The sequence below is a fragment of the Elephantulus edwardii genome, unplaced genomic scaffold, assembly GCF_000299155.1.
Source record: "Elephantulus edwardii isolate Elephantulus edwardi_28Jun2011 unplaced genomic scaffold, EleEdw1.0 scaffold00004, whole genome shotgun sequence".
Lineage (NCBI taxonomy): Eukaryota > Metazoa > Chordata > Mammalia > Macroscelidea > Macroscelididae > Elephantulus > Elephantulus edwardii.
In genome coordinates, this window is record NW_006399754.1 from 17653393 (window position 1) to 17673464 (window position 20072).

At 43.4% G+C, this 20072-nt stretch overlaps 1 protein-coding gene across 1 annotated transcript in view; it reads left to right on the plus strand.

The window, feature by feature from the left end:
* The first annotated feature begins 1339 nt into the window (after positions 1-1339).
* DCT (dopachrome tautomerase) overlaps positions 1340-20072 on the plus strand; it is a 54220-nt gene continuing 35487 nt past the window's right edge. Inside the window, exon 1 of the mRNA XM_006879629.1 lies at positions 1340-1649. Within this exon, the coding sequence (XP_006879691.1) occupies positions 1355-1649 (295 nt within the window). The 5' untranslated portion in view covers positions 1340-1354. The remainder of the gene's footprint in view (positions 1650-20072) is intronic.

A 20072-nucleotide genomic window follows, 5' to 3' on the forward strand; every position in this document is an offset into this window, starting at 1 on the left:
GGAACAGAAGCATCGACATACAATTTTCATTTTTGGCATTTGGAATCTGGTTTTGCAACATAAGCCTTCATTCTTTATGGCCAAGTAAAAAGTTATCCTAGAAGTTGGCTGACACAATTTGCATCTCTTAGGTACTTTTATTGAGAAAGGCCTGTTCTCTGAGGAAGGACACAGCAAATGGCCCCACTTGGTGATCAGCACACCCTGGCCCCAGAGCCCCACCAGCCCCACCCAGAAGCTCAGGGGGGGTCATCGTCGTCTAGACTCAACATGCCTGACTTCTAATAGGAACCAAACGCTGGGCTTGTGAGCCCTCGCTCCGACTTACCCAGCTGTCTTCCTTACAATTAGAGGAGGACCATTTCAAATTTCTGGTAGCATGCTATGTCGTGTAATTAAAAGACTCTGCTGGGTAGACGCGCCAACCCGGAGAATAGTAAGTTATTATCTGGAGGGAAGAGGATCCCTAATTGTGGAACAAAGCGATGCCTTGTGCGTCAGACCTAAATCAATGTTTCTTTATTTTGGAGGCTGTGTGACCTCCTGCAGCGGTCTTCCCCGCACGTCAGGGAGCAATCATGAGAGAATTGTAGTTAGCAATGCACGCTTGTCTCTAAGGGGCCTTTGACCAAGCAATCACTGTGTCCATTGACTCCCTGGCTGGCTGAGGTCACAAGCTTGGCAGGAGCTCGTAAGCCCAGATAAAGAAGATGGCTTTCCCCTCTTGAAACAAAGCCAGAAACTCTATCTACCTCATTGTGCACTTGGGTCATGTGGCAACGATGAGGATTTCTCTAATACTAATCCCTCTAATGACGGCTGCTCCCAGCCGTTACCCAAACCCCACAAGGCCCCGTGGTTTGGCAAGCCCAACAGAATAAAGGCAGCGCCGGCGTTTGGCTTTTGAACTGAGTTCAAGGCAATTAAAGTCAAGGAGAAAAGGAGAGGGTTTAGAAATACCAGCATAATAAGTAGTATGGCTAGAGCATTCGGTAAATTAACTCAATTAGACAAAGCCTGATTTAACGCGGGGAAATGGTGAGAAGCGCTCCCCCTCATTAAATCTGGAGGCTAGGGGAGCTTCTCAAGGAAATTGCATTGTTTTCGCTGCCTCCTACTCATAAAAGGGGGTGTGCATGTGCATGTACACACGTGCACACGTGGGTCTTCTGTGACTTTGGGGTATTTTAAGAGGAAGGAGAAGGGGAGAATGTAAAAGGGAACAATGTTATTTATAAAAAGAGACAACTGAGTAACTGAGTGCTGAGATTTCAGGGCAGGGAGAAGGACAGGCCAGGAACAGAGCGGTAGAGGAAGAGGTGGTGTGAGGCCGAGTTCTCCCAGGTGGAAAGCCATGAGCCCTGCTTGGTGGGGGCTTCTGGTCATCTGCCTCAGCTGTGGGATCCTGCCTGCAGCCTGGGCTCAGTTTCCCCGGGTCTGCATGACAGTGGGCAGCCTGGTGTCCAAGGAGTGCTGCCCAGTGCTGGGAAGGGAGCCGGCCAACGTCTGCGGTTTGCAGGAGGGCCGGGGGCAGTGCGCAGAGGTTCAAGCTGACACCAGGCCCTGGAGTGGCCCTTATGTCCTGAGGAACCAGGATGACCGAGAGCAGTGGCCCCGGAAGTTCTTCAACCGGACCTGCGTGTGCACAGGTGAGAAGCCACTGTGGGCAAACGTGGCCCACCTGCCGAATGGGTGTGGTGGGCGTCAAAGGGAGGCTTTGCTGAAGAGGAGATGAGACTCCAACGAGTGACTGGCCTAGACTTTAACCAGCAAAGCTGGTTTCACCTTTTTGGAAGGCATTATTTCCTATTGTGCTTTATTGCACTTTGCAGATACTGCCCCCCAGTTTCTTACCCCCACAAATGAAGTTTTGTAGCAAACTTGCACCGGCCAAGTCTGTTGGTGCCATTTCTGCAACAGCATGTGCTCACTCTGTGTCTGTGTCACGTTTTGACAATATTTCAAACGCTCTCACAATGCTATTGCACATTTAACATACTATGACATAGGTAGAATATAACCCATATACATACTGTGAAACAAACAAAAAATTCTGTGACTCGCTTTTCTGGACCATCTCCTGGGTGTGCCCACACAGATGAAGGGTAATGTGTTAGTTACCGTTGTTCCATTCTCTAGTACACTTAGTTATGCACACGAAATAACTATTACATGGGCAAGCGTGCTTACGAGAGCCCGTGCCAACACACCATCGACTCGTTTGCTCGAAGAGGAAGTTCAAGAGCTTGGCATGAGCTCTGAAACAGGGAGCGAGCCCTTTCAAGTGTGATTTGGTGCCCTCTCTCGAAACGGGTTAGCACTTGTTGGAGGGATGGGTGAGGCTTGGCATTCAGAGTGAGGGAGTTGTGGCAAGTGTTGGAAGTCCTGGTCCAGATCTCAATTAGGGTTCTCATTAATGTTACAGCTGGGATGTAGTTTCGACAAAGTTGCAGAGAAGGGGCAGGACAGAGCCTCCTCAGCGAGCTGGGGTGGGGATGGTTGTTACTGGGTAACAGTGACTTCTAGCGCTCTGAACTAAGGCTTCTCATTTTTATCGCTGTGTCTGTTAGACGCTAGTCTCTCTTGCCCTCTGCCTCTCTACATTCTCGGTGCATTTTGGGTTCCACTGGCTCCCGAACCTTCTACAGCCTCTCCAGTGACCCCCCCAGTTCTTGGCAGTCACCCACAGCAGTAATAAACCCTCCAAAGCTGGCTGGCATTTCAAACAAAAGCCCACCAGCAGTGACTTCAGCACAGCCCTTGGACACTGTTCATGAGAGCTGGGTGCTTCAGACTGTCTTTTCTCTCGTGTATTTACTTATATGTAAACACATGTTCTTATATGATGTGGAACGCAGGGAAATAGATAATTGAGCTAAGAGAAAAAGGAGCTGTAGGGTAGTACAATCTTGTCTCCTAACCTGAAGTATGGCTTTTCGATGCCACCCAGAGGTGCCTGGGAAGTCAGCTTTGGCCAGTCATTTCTAAAAGGCTATAGGTTTGAAACACCACAGAACACAGTTCTATTCTGCACACATGGCATCTAAGAGACTATCTGAAGGGTTGTGATGTTAATGTAGGAATGATTCCAGGATTTTAAAAGATTTTTAAAAACTCTGGCTTCTGATGGCCTAGTGGGTAGGGAGCTGTGCTGCCTATTCCAAGGTGGGTGGTTCAAATCCACCAGCTGCTCCGTGGGAGAAAGAGAGCCTATCTCCTCCGACGTCCCTCTGCAGACATGCTGGATGGTCTGCTGGGAGTCGCTCCGACTTGATGCCAATGAGAGGAGAGTCATTCCGTAGGGAGCTCTGGTGGCATCGTCTGTAAAAGCAAACCTGAAGGCCACTCGTATCTGGGATGTTCAATGTCACCAGCAGCTCAGTGGGAGAGAGACAGACGGGCAATGTCCTCTCATGCGATTTACAGCCTTGGAAATACACTGAAGGGTCGGTACTGACTATGCGGCTGTGAGGAAGTGACTGAGCCATATTGTTAATTCTGTGATTGACTCTTACGCCAACAGCTGTTGAGTCAATTGTTTCCCAGAGAGAGACTCTCCGTTGAGTTTTCCAGACTAAATCTTAACAAGCACAGATCACCCATCTTTCTCCTAAGGAGCCACCATGAATTCCAGCTGTTGGAGACATGACCTTTTAAAATTATTATTATTAGCAGCACACAACATGCTATAGGCTACGTTTAATTTTGTCCTTGGCATTAGCCCTTAGTAGTGTCTTGCGTATATACTATTTCTTTTCTCTTTAAGCATTTCAGTCTATAGTCGCTGCCTCAAATTCTCACACTACTTTAAGTCTAATGAGAAGTGGCAGATTCCTATCATCTGCATTTTTGAAACCCACATTAACATAGCAACTCCTTGATCTATGGCTCAGAAATACCCCCAGTCATTTCCAGGTCAGTCGGTTATAAAATGCCACAAGTTATAAAGATAGAGAACCTCCATTCTTATTGAGTCCTGGACAAAATGTATTAAGAAACAGATATAACCGTTAACGCTCCTTATTACCACTTACTTTTTTCTTTTTAAAAGAACCAGATTAGCAAGTTTTTAAAATGGGCATGGGAAGACCAGAATAGAGAGCAGTAGATTAGAAACAATAGTTACTACTTTCACTTTCTGAGGGGATGTTTATAAATATTCCTCCAGAAGTGACAGGAACGTAGTCTTAGGATTTCTTTGTAGTTTTAGGATTCCTAAGAAGTGAATCCCTGCTGTGATGAGGTTGTATATACCTACAAAGGCTCAAACCCGTTGCCAAGCAGTCTCTTCTCACTCACCTTGACCTTAGAGGACAGAGTTGAACTTCCCAGAAGATTTCTGAGACTGTACACATCACAGAAGCAGGTTTTGCCTTGCCGTGGTCAAATTGCATTAACCGCTGTACCACAAAGGTTCCTTCCTAAAGAGACAGTGGGTCAGAAAGAAAGTATATCATGTAAATTCTGGCTTTAAGGCACAACGTTTATCCAGGACAGACTGAGGAGGACCTAATTGGGTATATGGTGTCAGCGGGAGCCATTGCCTGGACCATGACTGACTAACTCCTGATCTGCCACTTGCCTGCCTTCCACCATGATTTTCTCAGTTATATGTATTTTAAAAGGAGCCCTAGTGGCACAACAGTGAAGCAGTGGTTGCTGACCCAAGTGTTTGTGATTCTGATCTAGTCAATAGTTAATTCCACACAAGAAAGACTTGGCCATTTGCTCTTGTAAAGATCAAAACATAGAAAACTCTATGAACGCAGTTGTCCTCAGTCCTAAACCTCTGTCATGATTCAGAATTCACTCAGAAACACCTGACAAACACAGCACGCCGATTCAGGCCCATAGCTCACCCAGTACTGACTTTGTTTTCTCTGTGGTCTCATTCTCGCTCCTAGTCTGGTGTAGGCACCTAAGCACAGTTCTTTTGAATCCCCTCCCAGCTGGGCCCAGTGGCATTACTTGCTTAGGAAGATTTGCAGATCCTCTGTGTCGATCACTTGCTTGAACCCCTCTCCCTAGTTTGTGCGTGTGCGTGATTTGATGTCGTCTGTGATTTCCAAGATCCTGTGCCTTTGCTGAATTTCTGTACTGATTTGTTGGTTGCCTGTTGGCTTGCTTCACCTAGGGTTTGTTGTTGTGGGGTGTTTTTGTGTGTGTGTTTTGCTATTTCTGGGGAGGTTAATCATCTATTCTCAGGTGAATTTGTATCAGGTGAGAGAGTGAATATGAGTTTCTGGTGGGCACTGGCTGCGGCCTGTTGTTGACTCTGTGGTGGTGGAGGAGGGGGGACACTTGGTTAGTGAGGGGCAAGGGCACTGGTTTATTGAGTGCTCAGGAGGGAATAAGGATGGGAAGAAGAGGAAGAGATAAAAAGAAAATAACAAAGGGGAAGAGAAGGAAAGATTGAAGAAAAAAGAGAAAGGAAAGAAAAGAAATCCAAGCCACCAACAAGTTGTCAGCCACGTCTGTGGCAGGAATGTCACTTCAAGGGAGCGTGTGTGCCCGACACTGAGGGCAGGAGTAGAAGTTCCTCAATGTGGACGTGGCAGGGGAGTGGGGTACTCACATTGTGGAATTAAAGAAAAGAAGGGGGAAAGGAAGAGGAAGGAAGAGAATGGGGTGCAAGAGAGAAGTAAGAAAGAAAAAGGAGGGAAAATTACAGAACTGGCAGCGTCAGCCACCACACCTCACTGAGGTGGGAATGCGAAGCTTCCTCACAGAACCCTGCACATCAGCTGGGGGGTAGGGCAGGGCACTGCCGACCACAGGGGCGGAGGCGGTGGGAGGTGGGCTAACTACTTCACAGGGGGTTGGGGGAAGGAGAGAAGAGAATGAAAAGATAAACGTGGAGGGAAGCACAGCACTTGGTGGGAGGATGGTTGGCTGCTGTGGGGATGAGGGTGGGAGCCAGACCTCTGGTCCTCTTGGGGTTGGGTGGTAAGGGGGGAGCACACCTCCCCGGTGAGAACACCAGTGTCGCACGTACAGACAGCCCCTGGTGGAGAGGAGCTGGTTGGCAGGTGCCTGCCTCATCAGGAAACTGTAACAATTCAGTATGGCCGCCTAATGGTGGTTCACCATTCCCGGGCCTCTGTGTTCAGTCTTGTCCCCTAATCACTATTTCATAGTCTACTCTAACCTTTCCTTTGAAGGTCTGGGTTGCAGGATTTTCATACTTACTCACTGCACTTGGTTTCTCTGCTTTTCATTGTAGAGGGTCTGAATAACTTCTCAGCCTGGTCTGCCATCTTTGATCCGCCCCTTCCCCTCAGCCTGCTTTGAATGGCTTCACAGTGGTCTTTTTCTTCGAGTCTTGAGGCTGGAAAGTGCACACGCCCATTAATCATCACTCTTGTCAGTCCTAACCCGTCCCCCAAGCAAGATGCTTAAATACATGCCCTTCAATTTGCCTCTAATTTAGTCTCTTCAAGAGTAAGCTTTTTGTCTCCCTAGGTTAGCTATGGTTTGGAGGTAGCTTGCTACTGTTGTTAGAAATGAGATTTTGAAAATGTGTTGTGATTTGAGTGAATGTTTATAGAGAAAATTCATTTTTTTTCATTAATTTACAACGTTTTGACTAATAACATTGATGGCAACCCCCACAGTGTGATAGCACTCTCCCACATCCCTCCCTGTGATTCCCGTTTCCATTCGTTCTTCTTTCCTACCCCCTCCTGTCTTCTGAGCTTGATTTCAATTTGGAGGTTTTTTGCTTGTTTGTGGTTTATTGGGTTTTTGTATTTGGGGGAGAGTGGGGATCATCATTCTAATATTTTCTAAATCTCAGTTTAAATTTTCAAATTTATTATTTTTACATAATCATAATCTCATCTTCTATTCTTAACATGTGATACTACATTGCAGCTATGAACTTTTAGATAATCAAAGAAAACTTTGGAGCAATGTTTATGGAGTAGAGAGCCTGGTTTATGCAGAATTACAAAAGTCCAAAATCTCTTCTTTTTCTCCCATTTTATTTCCACCTTATATTGGTTTGTGTACAAAATTTGAATACATTGTGTAGCATTCTTGTACATTGCATTTCATGTATTTCAACATTAACATTGTGTTTCATGCCTTCTACGTTTCATCTCGGAGTAAATGGTGTTCTTTGATCTCCTGTATGGTTGCTGTATAGATTATAAATCTCCCTGATGATTTTATTCACCTTAGAGACCAAGTCTGGCCTAAAGTTGAACCGCGGGAATGAGTTCAAGTCCAGGTTTGAAGGATGTGTTAGAATCACAGTCTCATGAATCCAGTAATCCCTATCAGACTATTAAGTGTAGCTTTTTTGTTAAAAAAATCCATTTTTTATATTACTCTAATTTATTTACCAGGTTTGAATACATTGTTTTTCACAAAGGATCCTTCCCATTTCCTTCACCTCGCCCACCCATTGAATTGTGCAACCCTGTGATTAACAGCCCACCCCTGCCCCATCCTCACCCCTTTATTTCCACCCTCCCCCTGCCTTGGACCCTTATACTCATTCTAAGTGTAGCTTTTTGTATTTGAGTATGTGTCACATTTTTCTCCGACCCTCAGGGACCTTGTACTGTGGTCCTCTTCAGAGCAGTCAACTGTGGGAGCTTGGCGGGACTCCTTCTGATCTCAGCGGGGAGGAGCTGAGGTGCCCTGGTTCATCAGTCCTTTGGACTACCTGCTTCCATGCACCTTTTAGGTTTTTCACTGCAGCGCATGAGGAGTTAATAGTTGCACCTTAAATGTTCACTCATCAAGCCTTTACGATCCCAGAAGCCATTTAAAACAAGATGTAGAACACGGTCTTCTGGACGCCGTTATGCCAGGTGAATGAGAGGAGCGGCAGTAGCTTTTTCTTCTTTCTGTTAGAATTTAAACCTGTTTTTGAGTCCTCAAACTATTTTCTATGCTCGCCCCTGGATTCTTGGGATTACTAAACAATTATTATGGTGTTTTTTTTTTCGTTTAGAATTTGGCTTTTATTTAAAATATATTTCACACAAAACTGTCATGAGAGGGGGGAAAATACAAGAAATGTAATGTATTTCAAATACCTTTTAAGCCACACATAAAATTAACAGGATAGCTCAGACTCAATTTGTGGATAGTAGTCTCCAAAATTAAAGTCATGAAATAAAAAATTAGGGTGGGGGGGAGTCTTCTCACATTTTTCAACATACCAATATGTTCCTAGGTGCCTCAGTTTTCCTTAACACATAAAAGATCCAAATTTAGTTGCTTTACTTAATATTATCAGATTCCACTTTGGTAAAAATGAGAAACAATTCTTAAGGAAGAGATGTAGGCAACCTGACTATTCTGATTCATGAGTTTTATTAATTTATTGAAACACTACTCTCTTCATAGCTGTGCAACTCTGGTGACCTAGAGGTAAGAAACTGAGGGGCAATCTCAAAGGCACGTGTTTCAAATCCACCAGCTGTTCTCTGGGAGACGGGTGGCCAATCTCCTCCAGTGAAGTTTACTGCCTCCGAAAACCCTCCGGAGGGTGAGGTGTGGCTCGGTTCCATCTTTATTCCAGAAAGGGGGTAAAACATTTTCATTTAACAAGTAGAAGTAAATAGAAGCCCCCAGGGGGAAAAAAACCCTTGCAAAATTATGTTCAAATTCTTTATTATTTTCTGTAGTGCTAAATTGAAGCAAAAAAAAAAAAAAAAGTCAATGAGTAGAACCTAATTGTCAGGAACAGGTAAATTTCAGGAGACTGTGGCATTAATCATTTACCTTCTAAGTCCCAGCTGCCAGCTGGCATTTACAGGGCCATCCCAACTGCAGCTGTGTCTTCGGGCTTTTGAAAAACATGCGTGCTGAATAATTTTTGAGCACTTGACTGGGGAACTTCTTGTTTCTACAAGTGACTAAATGCCTCCATTTTCCATTCTCTGGAATGGGGATAATGAAGAAACCACACTTGTAAAATCCTTTTGAGTTCTGTAGATGAAAGGCCCTATGTGAGTATAAAGTATTGTTATTAAAATAATAGAATCTTTAATTAAAAGGAATGGGCCCCTTAGAGCCACTTGTAAATGCGCTAATCGGTGGTCTTTAAGCCTATTTAGCTAATAGTCTTCTGAGGGTGAGGTGATGCAGTTCGTGTAGGAACGTGCATAGTTTGTCTTCACTGTTTCCAGTTTTATCCCACTTCTAAGCAGATTTTGGACTCGGGCTTTTAAAATTTGATTCCTGCTCAAGGACATATTCAATAGTTAAGCAGGTTTCTTCTCTGAACCTCCACACCTCTCATCTATTCCAGCTCCATTTCTTAGTAAGATAAAAAATTCATTGAAAATACAAGTATTCTTATTTTTTACTGCTGATATCAGTCGTTGTTGTTAGGTGCCGTCAAGTTGAATTTGACCCATAGTGACCCCATGAAAAACAGATGTGAATTGTGTTCTTTCCCCCGCCATCCTCAGAATCTCTGATACACCTAAGCCTGTTGCTGTACTCACTGTGTCATTTCATCTAATTAAAGATCTTCCTCTCTCTTACCATTCCTCCACCTGCCCCAGCCTGATGTTTCTTTCTCTACAATGAATAGCCTCACCTAGCAACATTCCCAAAGTGTGCGAGACAAGGCTTTTCGTCTTTGTGTCTGAGAAGCCCTCTGGCTGCTCTTCTTTCGTGATGTAGCCTTTTCTGATTTCATCCATCTGTGAATATTCAGTTCTCTTTTCCAACACCACAGCTCAAAGGCATCAATGCTGCTTCTACCATCCTTAGTCTTTGTCCAGCTCTCATATGCATAGCAAGTGACTGAAAAGACCATGGATTGAATCAGGTGCACTTTAGTCTTCAAACTGACATCATTGTGATTCAATAATTTGGAGAGGTCCCTGGCTGCAGAATTTCCCAGTGTAATACGTCTCCTGATCTTCTGACTGGTGTCAAAACAGGCTGGGTAAGTAAAAAAATGAATAAATCGAGTTATCTTAGGTTAATCTAAAAATGATGCTAAACCCCAGAACCAATTCATTGTCCTGCAGTCAGGCCCGACTCTTGGTGACCCTCCTCTCGGTCCTTTTACAGAAGGGACTTCCCAACTTCCCTGTGTAGCAGCTGGTAGATTTGAACCACCAATCTTTTGTCTATCAACTCAGTTTTTGCTTAGCAATCCTACACAAAAAGCACTTCAGTACTGCTTACAATTCTATGTAAAAAAAAATTTAAATTGTTGAAATAAAATATTTTGTGCATTAAATTCTCGAGTTACCTTCCTGTCCAACTATCTTCATCATTTTAAACAAATCTTTAGGCTAAGTTTGCAAACTTGAAAAGTATCTGACTTTCCAAGTAGGTGAATTTTTCTCTGAGCTACTTTATTGAACATCTCCGGGTCACAAATGAGCTAAGTGTGAAACAATGCTTTCTTCTCAGTACTCAGACTTTGGGAGACATAAGTGGTTACATCATAGGAGAGATTCCTTGTTCACTCTTGCTGTGAAGTCTTTCCACACTTTTGCATCAGAATGGATAATTGTGTCACCTCAGACTTCATTTGTGTTGACATTTCTTTGTGTATATATATCTTGTTCTGCTAGTCTGAGAAAGGCACTCTGTTTGACTTATGTTCTCTAGGGCCTTGTCGAAGAATTGGTACCTTTAAGTTTTAGTGTTGGAGAAGAGTAATGAATATCCCACAGAAGGCCAAAAGACCAGAGAGATATGTCTTGGGCAAAGTGTAGCCGGAGTGTTCCTGGGAGACACAGAGTTGCTATAAGTTCTCCTTAACCTGACTGCATCTGAAACCAACAACAAGGCCTTGTTAGCTGCCACTGTGTCACTTCCAACTCACAGGAGCCCTGTGGACAACAGAAGAGAGCATGAGTGACGCTGGGCCATCCTCACAATTTTTGCTGCATTTGATCCATTGTTGCAGTTACTATGTCAAGCCTCTAACCACCCTCTCGCCTGATGCTTTTAATTCAAATATTTCTTTTTGTGGGTGCTATGTTTCTTTATTTTATTTTATTCTGTTTTCTTTCCAAAGTTTGAATATATTGTTTTTCACAAAGATCTTCTCATCTCTTCCATTTCCTTCACCCCACCCACCCATGCAACCCTATGATTCACACCCTAACCCCCTATCCTCACCCCTCTATTTCTACCCTCTTTTCCACCTTGGATCCTCATACTCATTCTATAATATTCAAATATTTCTTTTCCATACACTCAGCATATATTTAGCACCTACTATGTAAGGCTTTTCAGGTACAAAGTATAAACGGGGTGGGGGGGGGGAAGATGTGATTCTTAAACTACCTCCATGACTATTGTGTGCTGTTGAGTCAGAACCGACCCATAGCCGAATCTCCATGCAGAAGTGGAAACAGAATTACAATACAAAGCATGCTGTCTTGGAGGGAGTGCACCTAGCACACTCCTGGGAGGCAAGGGTGGGGAAACTTTGTCTCACGCACTTGTTGTCAGGACGGGCCAGTTCTTAGTAAAGGACACGCAGGTAAGGATGGAGGATCAGAAACAGAGGAAGACCCTCAACAAGAGGGACTGACCCAGTGACTATGAAAATTGGCTTGAGCAGGACAGAGATCATGAGAAAGGCGCAGGAGAGGGCATGGTTCAGACCTCTTGCTCTTAAGATCGCTAGAGTTGGCTTGATGGCACCTAACAATTGCAACAATATTTCATAAGTGGTGTTTGATCGTGTTGGTCGTAACACAGCGCTCAATAGGGATGTTACTACGCGACAGGCACTACTCTAAGTATTCTTTCTACTTTAAGGTGCTTGTTTTTCACCAGACTCTTAGTAGGTAGAGCTGTTAATTTCTGAGAGGTTAAGCAACCTCTTCGGCATGACCAAGTGCAGGAACTTGTTTGACAAAATGCTATGGGTGCACAGAGGAGGGTATGTTTAGCTTTAACTGCTCATGTAGGTCGTACGTGTTCGAGAAGTGATTTGCTGGATAAATGAATAAGAGAGAATTTGTTGTTTATGTGTTCCCGTCAACTTGGACTTGCAGCGATGCTGTGAAGGGCGCATCTGAACCTTGCCCTGTCTGACACCTTCCTCCTGATGCAGCTCTCACTGTGTTAGTTTCTGTCAGTCCACCTTGCAGAAGGTCTTCCTCTCTTTCTCTGACCCTCCACGTTCCCAGTGATGTCTTTGCCCAAGAACTGGCCAAAGGTCTATGGGCACTGTCACTGCCTTTGCTTCTAAGGAGCAAGCTGGTTGCATTTCCTCCAAGTCAGACTTGTTTGCTCCTTTGGCACTCTGGGGGGTGGGGGGCATTCCGCCCCTTTCCTAAGTGGGTACAGGCGCTCTTTTCGCTACTGCTTCTTGGTCTTCGGGTTCTCCTCGTGCTTGTTGAACCTGCAGTGCGTGTTTTCTTGGGCCGCAGATCCAGGGGTTTGTACTTCTTGCCCGTATAGTATTTTCTGAGGTTCTCCTTCTGAGTCTGGTTAATAACAGTGAGAACACAGGCAAGAGATTTTCCGACAACTCGAATTTTGGAGAGCTTGGAAACCTCACCGCCTGTCACTTTGGTGACGTGCAGCTGGGAAAGCTCCACTTTCAGATCGTCCAGCTGTTTCAACAGCTCCTTCTTCTTCTTGCTACGAAGGTACCGAACCTTGATTTTGGCCATGGCTGAGCGATAGAACCCCAAGACATAACTTCTTCTGCGGTCTTCCTTATTCATGGTCCAACATTCAGATGCATAGAACACAATTGAAAGTACCATGGCTTGGATCAAGCTCATCTTAACCTGACGTAGTTGACCTTCAGTACTTTGGAGAGGTCTTTAACAGCTACCTTACCCACCACAGATCATCTTCTGATGGATAACTTGATTGCTGCTACCTTGCTTGTTGATTGTGCATCCAAGTAAGATGAAATAATGGACAGCTCCAATCTCTTCACCATCCATCATCATCTATTGCCCATGTTCTCACTGACTGAGGATTTTGTTTTCTTTTAAAAAAACATATTTCTTTTACTATTTGCAAGCTTTCCCCTTTTATTTATCGGAGTGTTGTTGTTGTTAGCCATCAAGTTGACTATAAAACTTAGTGACTGTGAACAACCGGTCTGAATCTTGCCCTTACCCACATTAGAGTGAGAGTTTATGAATTATATTGTTGTTTCCTTCATAAACATTTTGTTTTATAAAGTTGTAATTACACTTTCATTTGGTCATATCTATTTTGATAACATCGTAGTTACAATTTGACTGGATCGTTGATATACATTTTGTTTCATCAGTTACCATTGATTGTTGTTGTCGTTGTGTGCTGTCGATTTGGAGCTAACTGATAGCTGGCCCTCCAGCAGGTTCAGAGGCAGTTAATATCTCAGGAGCAGATTGTCCATCCTCCTCCGGCAGCGGAGTGGCTGGTGGCCTTGAACCACATGCCCTTGGGATTGCAGCACAGCTTCTTGCTACTAGGCCACCAGAGCTCTGTATCATTGATTAGTGTAGTTAATTAATTACTGTATCTGATCACCCCCTTATTCTATATTGCCCTTCTCTTCACCCAACTATTAAAATATCTCAGTCAGAAAAGGACAAATACTGCATAAGACCACTACTATAAAATATGATAACACGAGGTAGGGGAGAGAACAGAGAAAGACTGGACAGCTAATGACCATTGCACTGGAACAGATGAGGGGCAGGACTGGCTGAAAGGAATGTGTCATTAGGCAGTATATGTATGACAACAATCTGGAATAAGAAATGCATTACAAAGTGAACTGGGGAAGGGAGGAAAACGTCCATCAATGAATGAATGAAAACCTAACCTTTCTGTAAACTTCTATTAAAATTGTAATCCATATTGAGGCTACAGCCTTTGATCTTCCTCAGCAAATGCTTCACATCTTCTTCACTGTCTGAAAGCAAGACTGTCATATTTATAACATACCTTAGTGGTTTTTTAAATATATTTCCAAGAGTGTATTCTTTTTTAAATTTTATTTTATTAATAATGAACATTTACAGGGATTTTGGACTTTTTAAAATGATTTTTTTAGAATGATTTTTTTTCTGAAGTGGTTTCTCTTTTTGCTTTATTTTTAAATTTAAATAAAATTTTTATTATATGTTGATTTACTTATGAAGTTCATATACATTGTTTTTCAAATTGGATCTTTCCCATTTCCTTTACACCCCCTCCACCCATCAAATTGTGCAATCCTGTGATTAAGATTCTGTTATTAAGTCCTCCCCCACAATCCCTGCCCCTGCCCATCCTCACCTCTCTGTTCCCACCTCCCCCCCCTTGGATCAACATACACATTCTACAATAATGGCCTTTTATGGTATTTGTCTTTATAGGACTGAGTTAGTTCACTTAGTATAATACTCTCTAGTCCTTCCTATGTTAGGTAGTAATTTATAAAATGATGGCTCCTGCATGCTGTGTAGTATTCCATCATGTGAATGGACCATAATTTCTCAATCCACTCAATTGTGGCTGGACATTTGGGCTGTTTCCATGTTCTTGTGATGGTGAATAACACTGCTATGAACATTGGTGTACAAGTCTCTGTGCCTCAGTTTTCATTTTCTCAGGGTATATTCTAAGCAGTAGAATACCTGGGTTGTATGGAATTTCTATGTTCAGCTTTCTGAGGAAATGCCAAACTGCCTCCCAGAGTGGTTGCACCATTTTACAATCCGACCAACAATGTATGAGTTCCTATTTTGCCACATCCTCTCCAACATTTCTTATTTGCTGTCCTGTAAATTTTGCCACCACTACTGGAGTGAGATGGTATTATTTCATTTTGGTTTTGATTTGCATCTCTCGTTGCCAGTGATTTTGAGCATTTTTCATGTGTCTGTTGGCTGTCTGAGTATCTTTCTCTGTGAGTAGTCTTTCCATATTTTCTTTCCATTTTCTAATTATGATTTATAGCATACCTTATTGAGTATCCCTCTAATCCTGATGATATTATTCACCTGCTTCTCAGATTTTTGCGCATTATGCAGATTGAGTAGTTATGGGTAAAGACAGAGCTGTGATGCATTGCTTTCCTGATTTTAAACCAGGCAGTGTGTCCTTCTGGGTCTAGGCATAGGCTTCATGTAAGTATGATGTATAAGTTTACATACACAGCTGCTTTTTGGTTCATGTATGGAGACTAAGGTGCGCCTCATCTGGGCCATAGTCTTCACAATTGCTTGCTATGTGTCAGAGAACTGGACAATGACTAGGGATGATAGAAAGAGAACTGATGCCTTTGAGCTGAGGTTTGAGAGAAGAGTGTTGAATATACCATGGACTGTAAGGATAACAAAGAAGTTCATCCTAGAGAGGGTGAAACCAGGCTGTTCCTTGGAGAAAAGGATTCTGAGGCTTTGCCTGACATGCTTTGGGCACGTTCAAGGAGGGACCAGTCCTTGAAGGGACATCCTACTTGGAAGGGTGGAGGGACAGAGAAAGACTGGGAGACTATGATGAGATGGATTGATCCAGCGACAAGGATAATGAGGGTAGGTGACAGTAAAGTTGACTCAGGATAGAGCAGCTTTAAGGTTTGTTTTACATACAGTCACTATGAGTCACACGCGACTTGATGTCACATAACAACAGCAACATAGGTTTCACCTGAGCACATAAAGAATTTTGCTTCTGCAAATCAGAAAAAAAAATCATAGTAAAGAAAGTCGCACTTTCTTGCTCAGTCTTTCCCTCCCTCTCCCTCTCCCTCTCCCTCTCCCTCTCTCCCTCTCTCCCTCTGCCTCCCCGATCCCCTCTCTCAATGTCTTTGAACTGGAACCAACTCATAGTTCAACCTCCACTGGATTTAGATTTCTGAGGCTGTAAAAAGCAAGGAATGAGATTGCCCATCTTTCTTACTCTGAGCTTTTCGTGGGTTTGGATGCTAAAAAAGTGCATACTGTTTTTGGGTTGGCAGAACAATTTTTTCCAGACTACTCCACCAGCACTCCCTAAAAGGTGTCTTCTTGTCCTGAGCTGTTGCATTGGAAACAACCCATAGCTCACGCAGCAGCAGGTTTTCTGAGGCAGTGAAGGAGACTATCCATCCTTCTCCCTCGGAGCAGCTGGCAGATTCAAACCTAGTGCCTTTGGGATCGCAATGTGGCTTCTTATCACTAGGCAACCATAGCTGCTAAAAGGCAGTGTTGTTGTTAGGTGCTATTGAGTGCAGTAGGACCCATAGCAACATGAACAGCACTGCAGAAAGTATTCTAGAGTTAACATTTTCAGCCCAAGTTATGAAGTACTGAAATTCAATGTGCTGCCAAAATTCAAAGACAGGTTTTATACAGTAAAGTGTAGAACTATACAGAGTTTATTATAGTGTAAGTGTCCTGTTTCCTACCCTTTTGAAGTCTCATCACAGAGACGTGATTATGTATTAACTGCCAATCATTTGAAAGTATCACTGAATTTTTATCCTGGTTTTTAGTATTCACAATATTTGAGAAGTTCAATGACTTCTCAGAAAGTTTTCTATTCTTGTAAAAGCAGTTAGAGCAGGTGATACTTTCAAACAAATTTTTTAAAAAAATAGGTATTATAGAATTCCAGTTAGGTAGCCTAAGGGAAAATACGTAGACTCCACTTTTTAGGAATGCAAGGTAGAAACTATGTCTGGTTTTGCTTTAAAATATTACTGAACTACCAGCAATTTGTGTAGTGTTGATATTAATGTATAAAACCCCAACCAACTAAATAAAAAAATTATTGCTGTCAAGTGAGAACCACTTATATCCAACTCTCCACTGCATCACTAAAGTTGTAAACTCATTGTCTAGCTTTTAGATGCATATGAAAAGAAGTGAAATGGAAAAGAGAATGACTTGGGTTGGGCACACCTTAGTCTTTAAACTGACATCGTTGCTCTTTAGTAATTTGCAGCATCATTGACAGCAGATTTCACAAAATGCATCACATCTTTTGATTTCTTGACTGCTGTTACTCTGTGTAACTAATTATAAGTTCAAGTAAAAAGAAATAGTTAGCAACTTCAATCTCTTCTCCATCTATCACGATGATGCCTATTGGTCCAGTGGGGAGGATTTTTGTTTACTTGATGTGAAGATGGAGGTGTTCTATTATTGCTGTTATGTGCTGTCAAGTTGGAACTGACTCATAGCTGACCTTCCAGCAAACAAACTTTTCAGAGGCAGTAAACTGCAAAGGAAGATTGCCTATCTCTCTGCATTGGAGCAGCTTGTGGATTTGAACTGTCTTTCTTTGGATTAGCTGCACCACTCCTTAATACTAGTCTTTCAGAATTCTCTAAAAGAGATCTAGGCAGGTGTACTGCAGGCAATGAAGCATGTGGAAGAAGCATGCTAGGCAAAAGAATTATAGTTTGAATCTACCAGCTCTCCACAGAAGTAGGATGGGTAATCTATTCCATTTAGATTAACTGCCTTTGAAAACTCAGTGGAGGGTCAGCTGTGACTCGGTTCTGACTTGATAATAGATGACAACAACAACAACATCATCAACAACAACAGCAAGGCAAAGGACTATCAAGTGAGAGATTTGGAAGCATGACTCAGAGGAGAAAGAAGTGCAAATGACCTTGCCAAAGCCTCTTCAGTCTTCAGGGACATAGTGCTGTCATTACCTCCTTCTGTTGTGAAGTTTTGCTCCAACAATATTTAAAGTTTTGCTCTCTAACTTATCACCACCCAGGGAGCGAGGTGCTGGTCGTACCAGAAGCTGTCACTAAAGAGGCTGAGATGGGCAACATGAAGGACAAGCAAAAACCATTAACATCTGAGATACTAATCAGAGGCATGCTTCTTAGCTTGCTGCTCTCCTGCTCATTCTCTGGGCCTTGGTAACACCGAGACATTTGACAAGAAACAATTGACAAGGAGCCTTGCTGTGATTTGTACTTCCTACCACCGTGGCAGCTAATTCACCCATATAACCCTTCAGCCTTCACTGATTTTGTCTTAACTCTGTCTCCTTTGTGAAACAAATCAGATATTTTATCTTTGATTTCACCTGAATTTATGAAAATATCCTTATTTATCTGTTATGCTTTTAAAATTAAAACAAACCTACTGTCAGTGGACTGATCTGTTGGGGAATGTTGGTGAGGAAGGGAGGGCCTCAGGCCAGGACAGATCGCCTAGCTCTGGATAAGTGCAAGCCTCCCAACAGCCTTTAATACGGGATAGAGAAAGCTCCCCTGTGTTTGACTGTACTGGCTTGAGAAAGCTCACCACCTGAGGAGATGGCTGCTGCATCTGTTGAGCTGGGAGTGGTCCACATGAGGCTGAGGTTCTCCTATCCAATCCACACATCCCACATCTGCAAGCCCACCTTATCCTGTCTTCCTGTTTACTTGCTGGTATATAAGTGCACGTTAGTCTCCAATAAAGTTGAGCTGGATCGACTCTCTGGATGGCTAGCAGAGTAGTGTGTCTCCATCGTGCTTACCCCCATCAGGGTGTCACTGTTCATTGCTGGTGAATGGATATCAACATTGGTTCCTGTTCATAATGACCCTATAAGACAGAGTAGCATTGCCCCATTGGGTTTCCAAGGTCGCATCGTTGCAGAAGCCGACTACCACATCTTTTTCTCATGAAGCAGATGATGAGTTTGAACCACTGACCTTTCAGTTAGCAGCCCAACAATCACTGTACCACCAGGCTCCTTGTTCCACTGTGTAGCCCAATGCCTTTTAATTGATTCAAATCCATAGTGACCATCCCTTGGGTTTTTGAAGCTGTAAATCTTCATGAAACAACCCAACTCATCCTTGTTGAGGTAGAACTGACTTAAAACTGAGTTTCCAGTGGGATTCTGAGTGTGTAAACCACACAGAGGAGGTTGTCCATCTTTTACCCACAGAGCACCTGATGGATTTGGATCACCGGCGCTGTCTCTGAATTAGGAGCACAATTCCCTACAGACTCGTTATTGTGTACTGTCAAGTTGGAACTGACCCATAGCTGACCTTTTGGCACATTTTCAGAAGCAATAGGAATTGCACTGGAAGAAGAGGTTATTCATCTTTCTTCCATGGAAGAGCTGCTGGATTTGAACCAGCATTTGAACCTGGATTTGAACAAACCTTTGGGTTGGCAGGGCAATTCCTTACTATAAAAGCACCAGAAGGGAACTCTGGTGGCCTCGTGGCAAGAAGTTGTGCTACAATCCGGAAGCCACGTGGTTTGAGGCCACCAGCTGTTCCACGGGAGAAGGATGGGCAATCTCCTCCTGTGTGATTAACTGCTTCTGAAAACTCACCAGAGGGTCAGTTATAGATCTGTTCTGACTTCTACAGTACACAACAACAACAAAGAACCCAAGGCCATCGTCTCTTTCCTTCTGGGATTGGTAATTGTATTCAAATGGCTGACTTTGTGATTAATAGGCCACACTTAGCCCACTATGCCACCATGGTTGTTCTGTGAACCAAAAGATTGGCAGTTAGAATCCACCTGCCTGCTCACTGGGCAAAAGATGGGCAGTGTCCTTTCATCATGACCTCAGAATCCTAATGGAGTATCAACTGTAAATAGGAATGAACGCTCCTGCAGTGGGTTCCCCTGCTAGTGTTGTGTATATATCAGGCTGCCAGGTCATTCTATCTTGACTTCTTGCTAAGAACTCCCACCTCAGATGTACCGAGTCAAAATCTACATTTTAACAGGATTCCCAAGTTTGCATGTCTTGTGTAAGAATCTAGAACGAGCTGATTTGAAGCCCTGTCGTGTTCATGCTCCTTTGAATCAATGGCCTGGTTGTTGTCAGGCTCTTGTCTGTCATGGGGACAGCAGGCCAGCGTCGTGGTACGCAGGGGCCATGGCTCAACCAAGGGAGTGGGAATCAGTGCACACATAGGAAGGGATATGTGTGGCCCCCCCCCCACAGGAAGGAAGGGGTGGAAGACAGCCTACCATTCTCTTTCCTTAAGATGTCAAGCTTGGCTCACTTGTAGATACAAAGAAGAGAACTATTTGTGGCTATGGAGTTTCAACAGTTGGATAAACTGACAGAAAAGTGGTAGGAAGAAGAGAGTGAGGGAAGTGTGTGGATTATTTACCACCTCATGGTCTTTGTAATCACTTGCTATGCATCAGGGAGCTGGA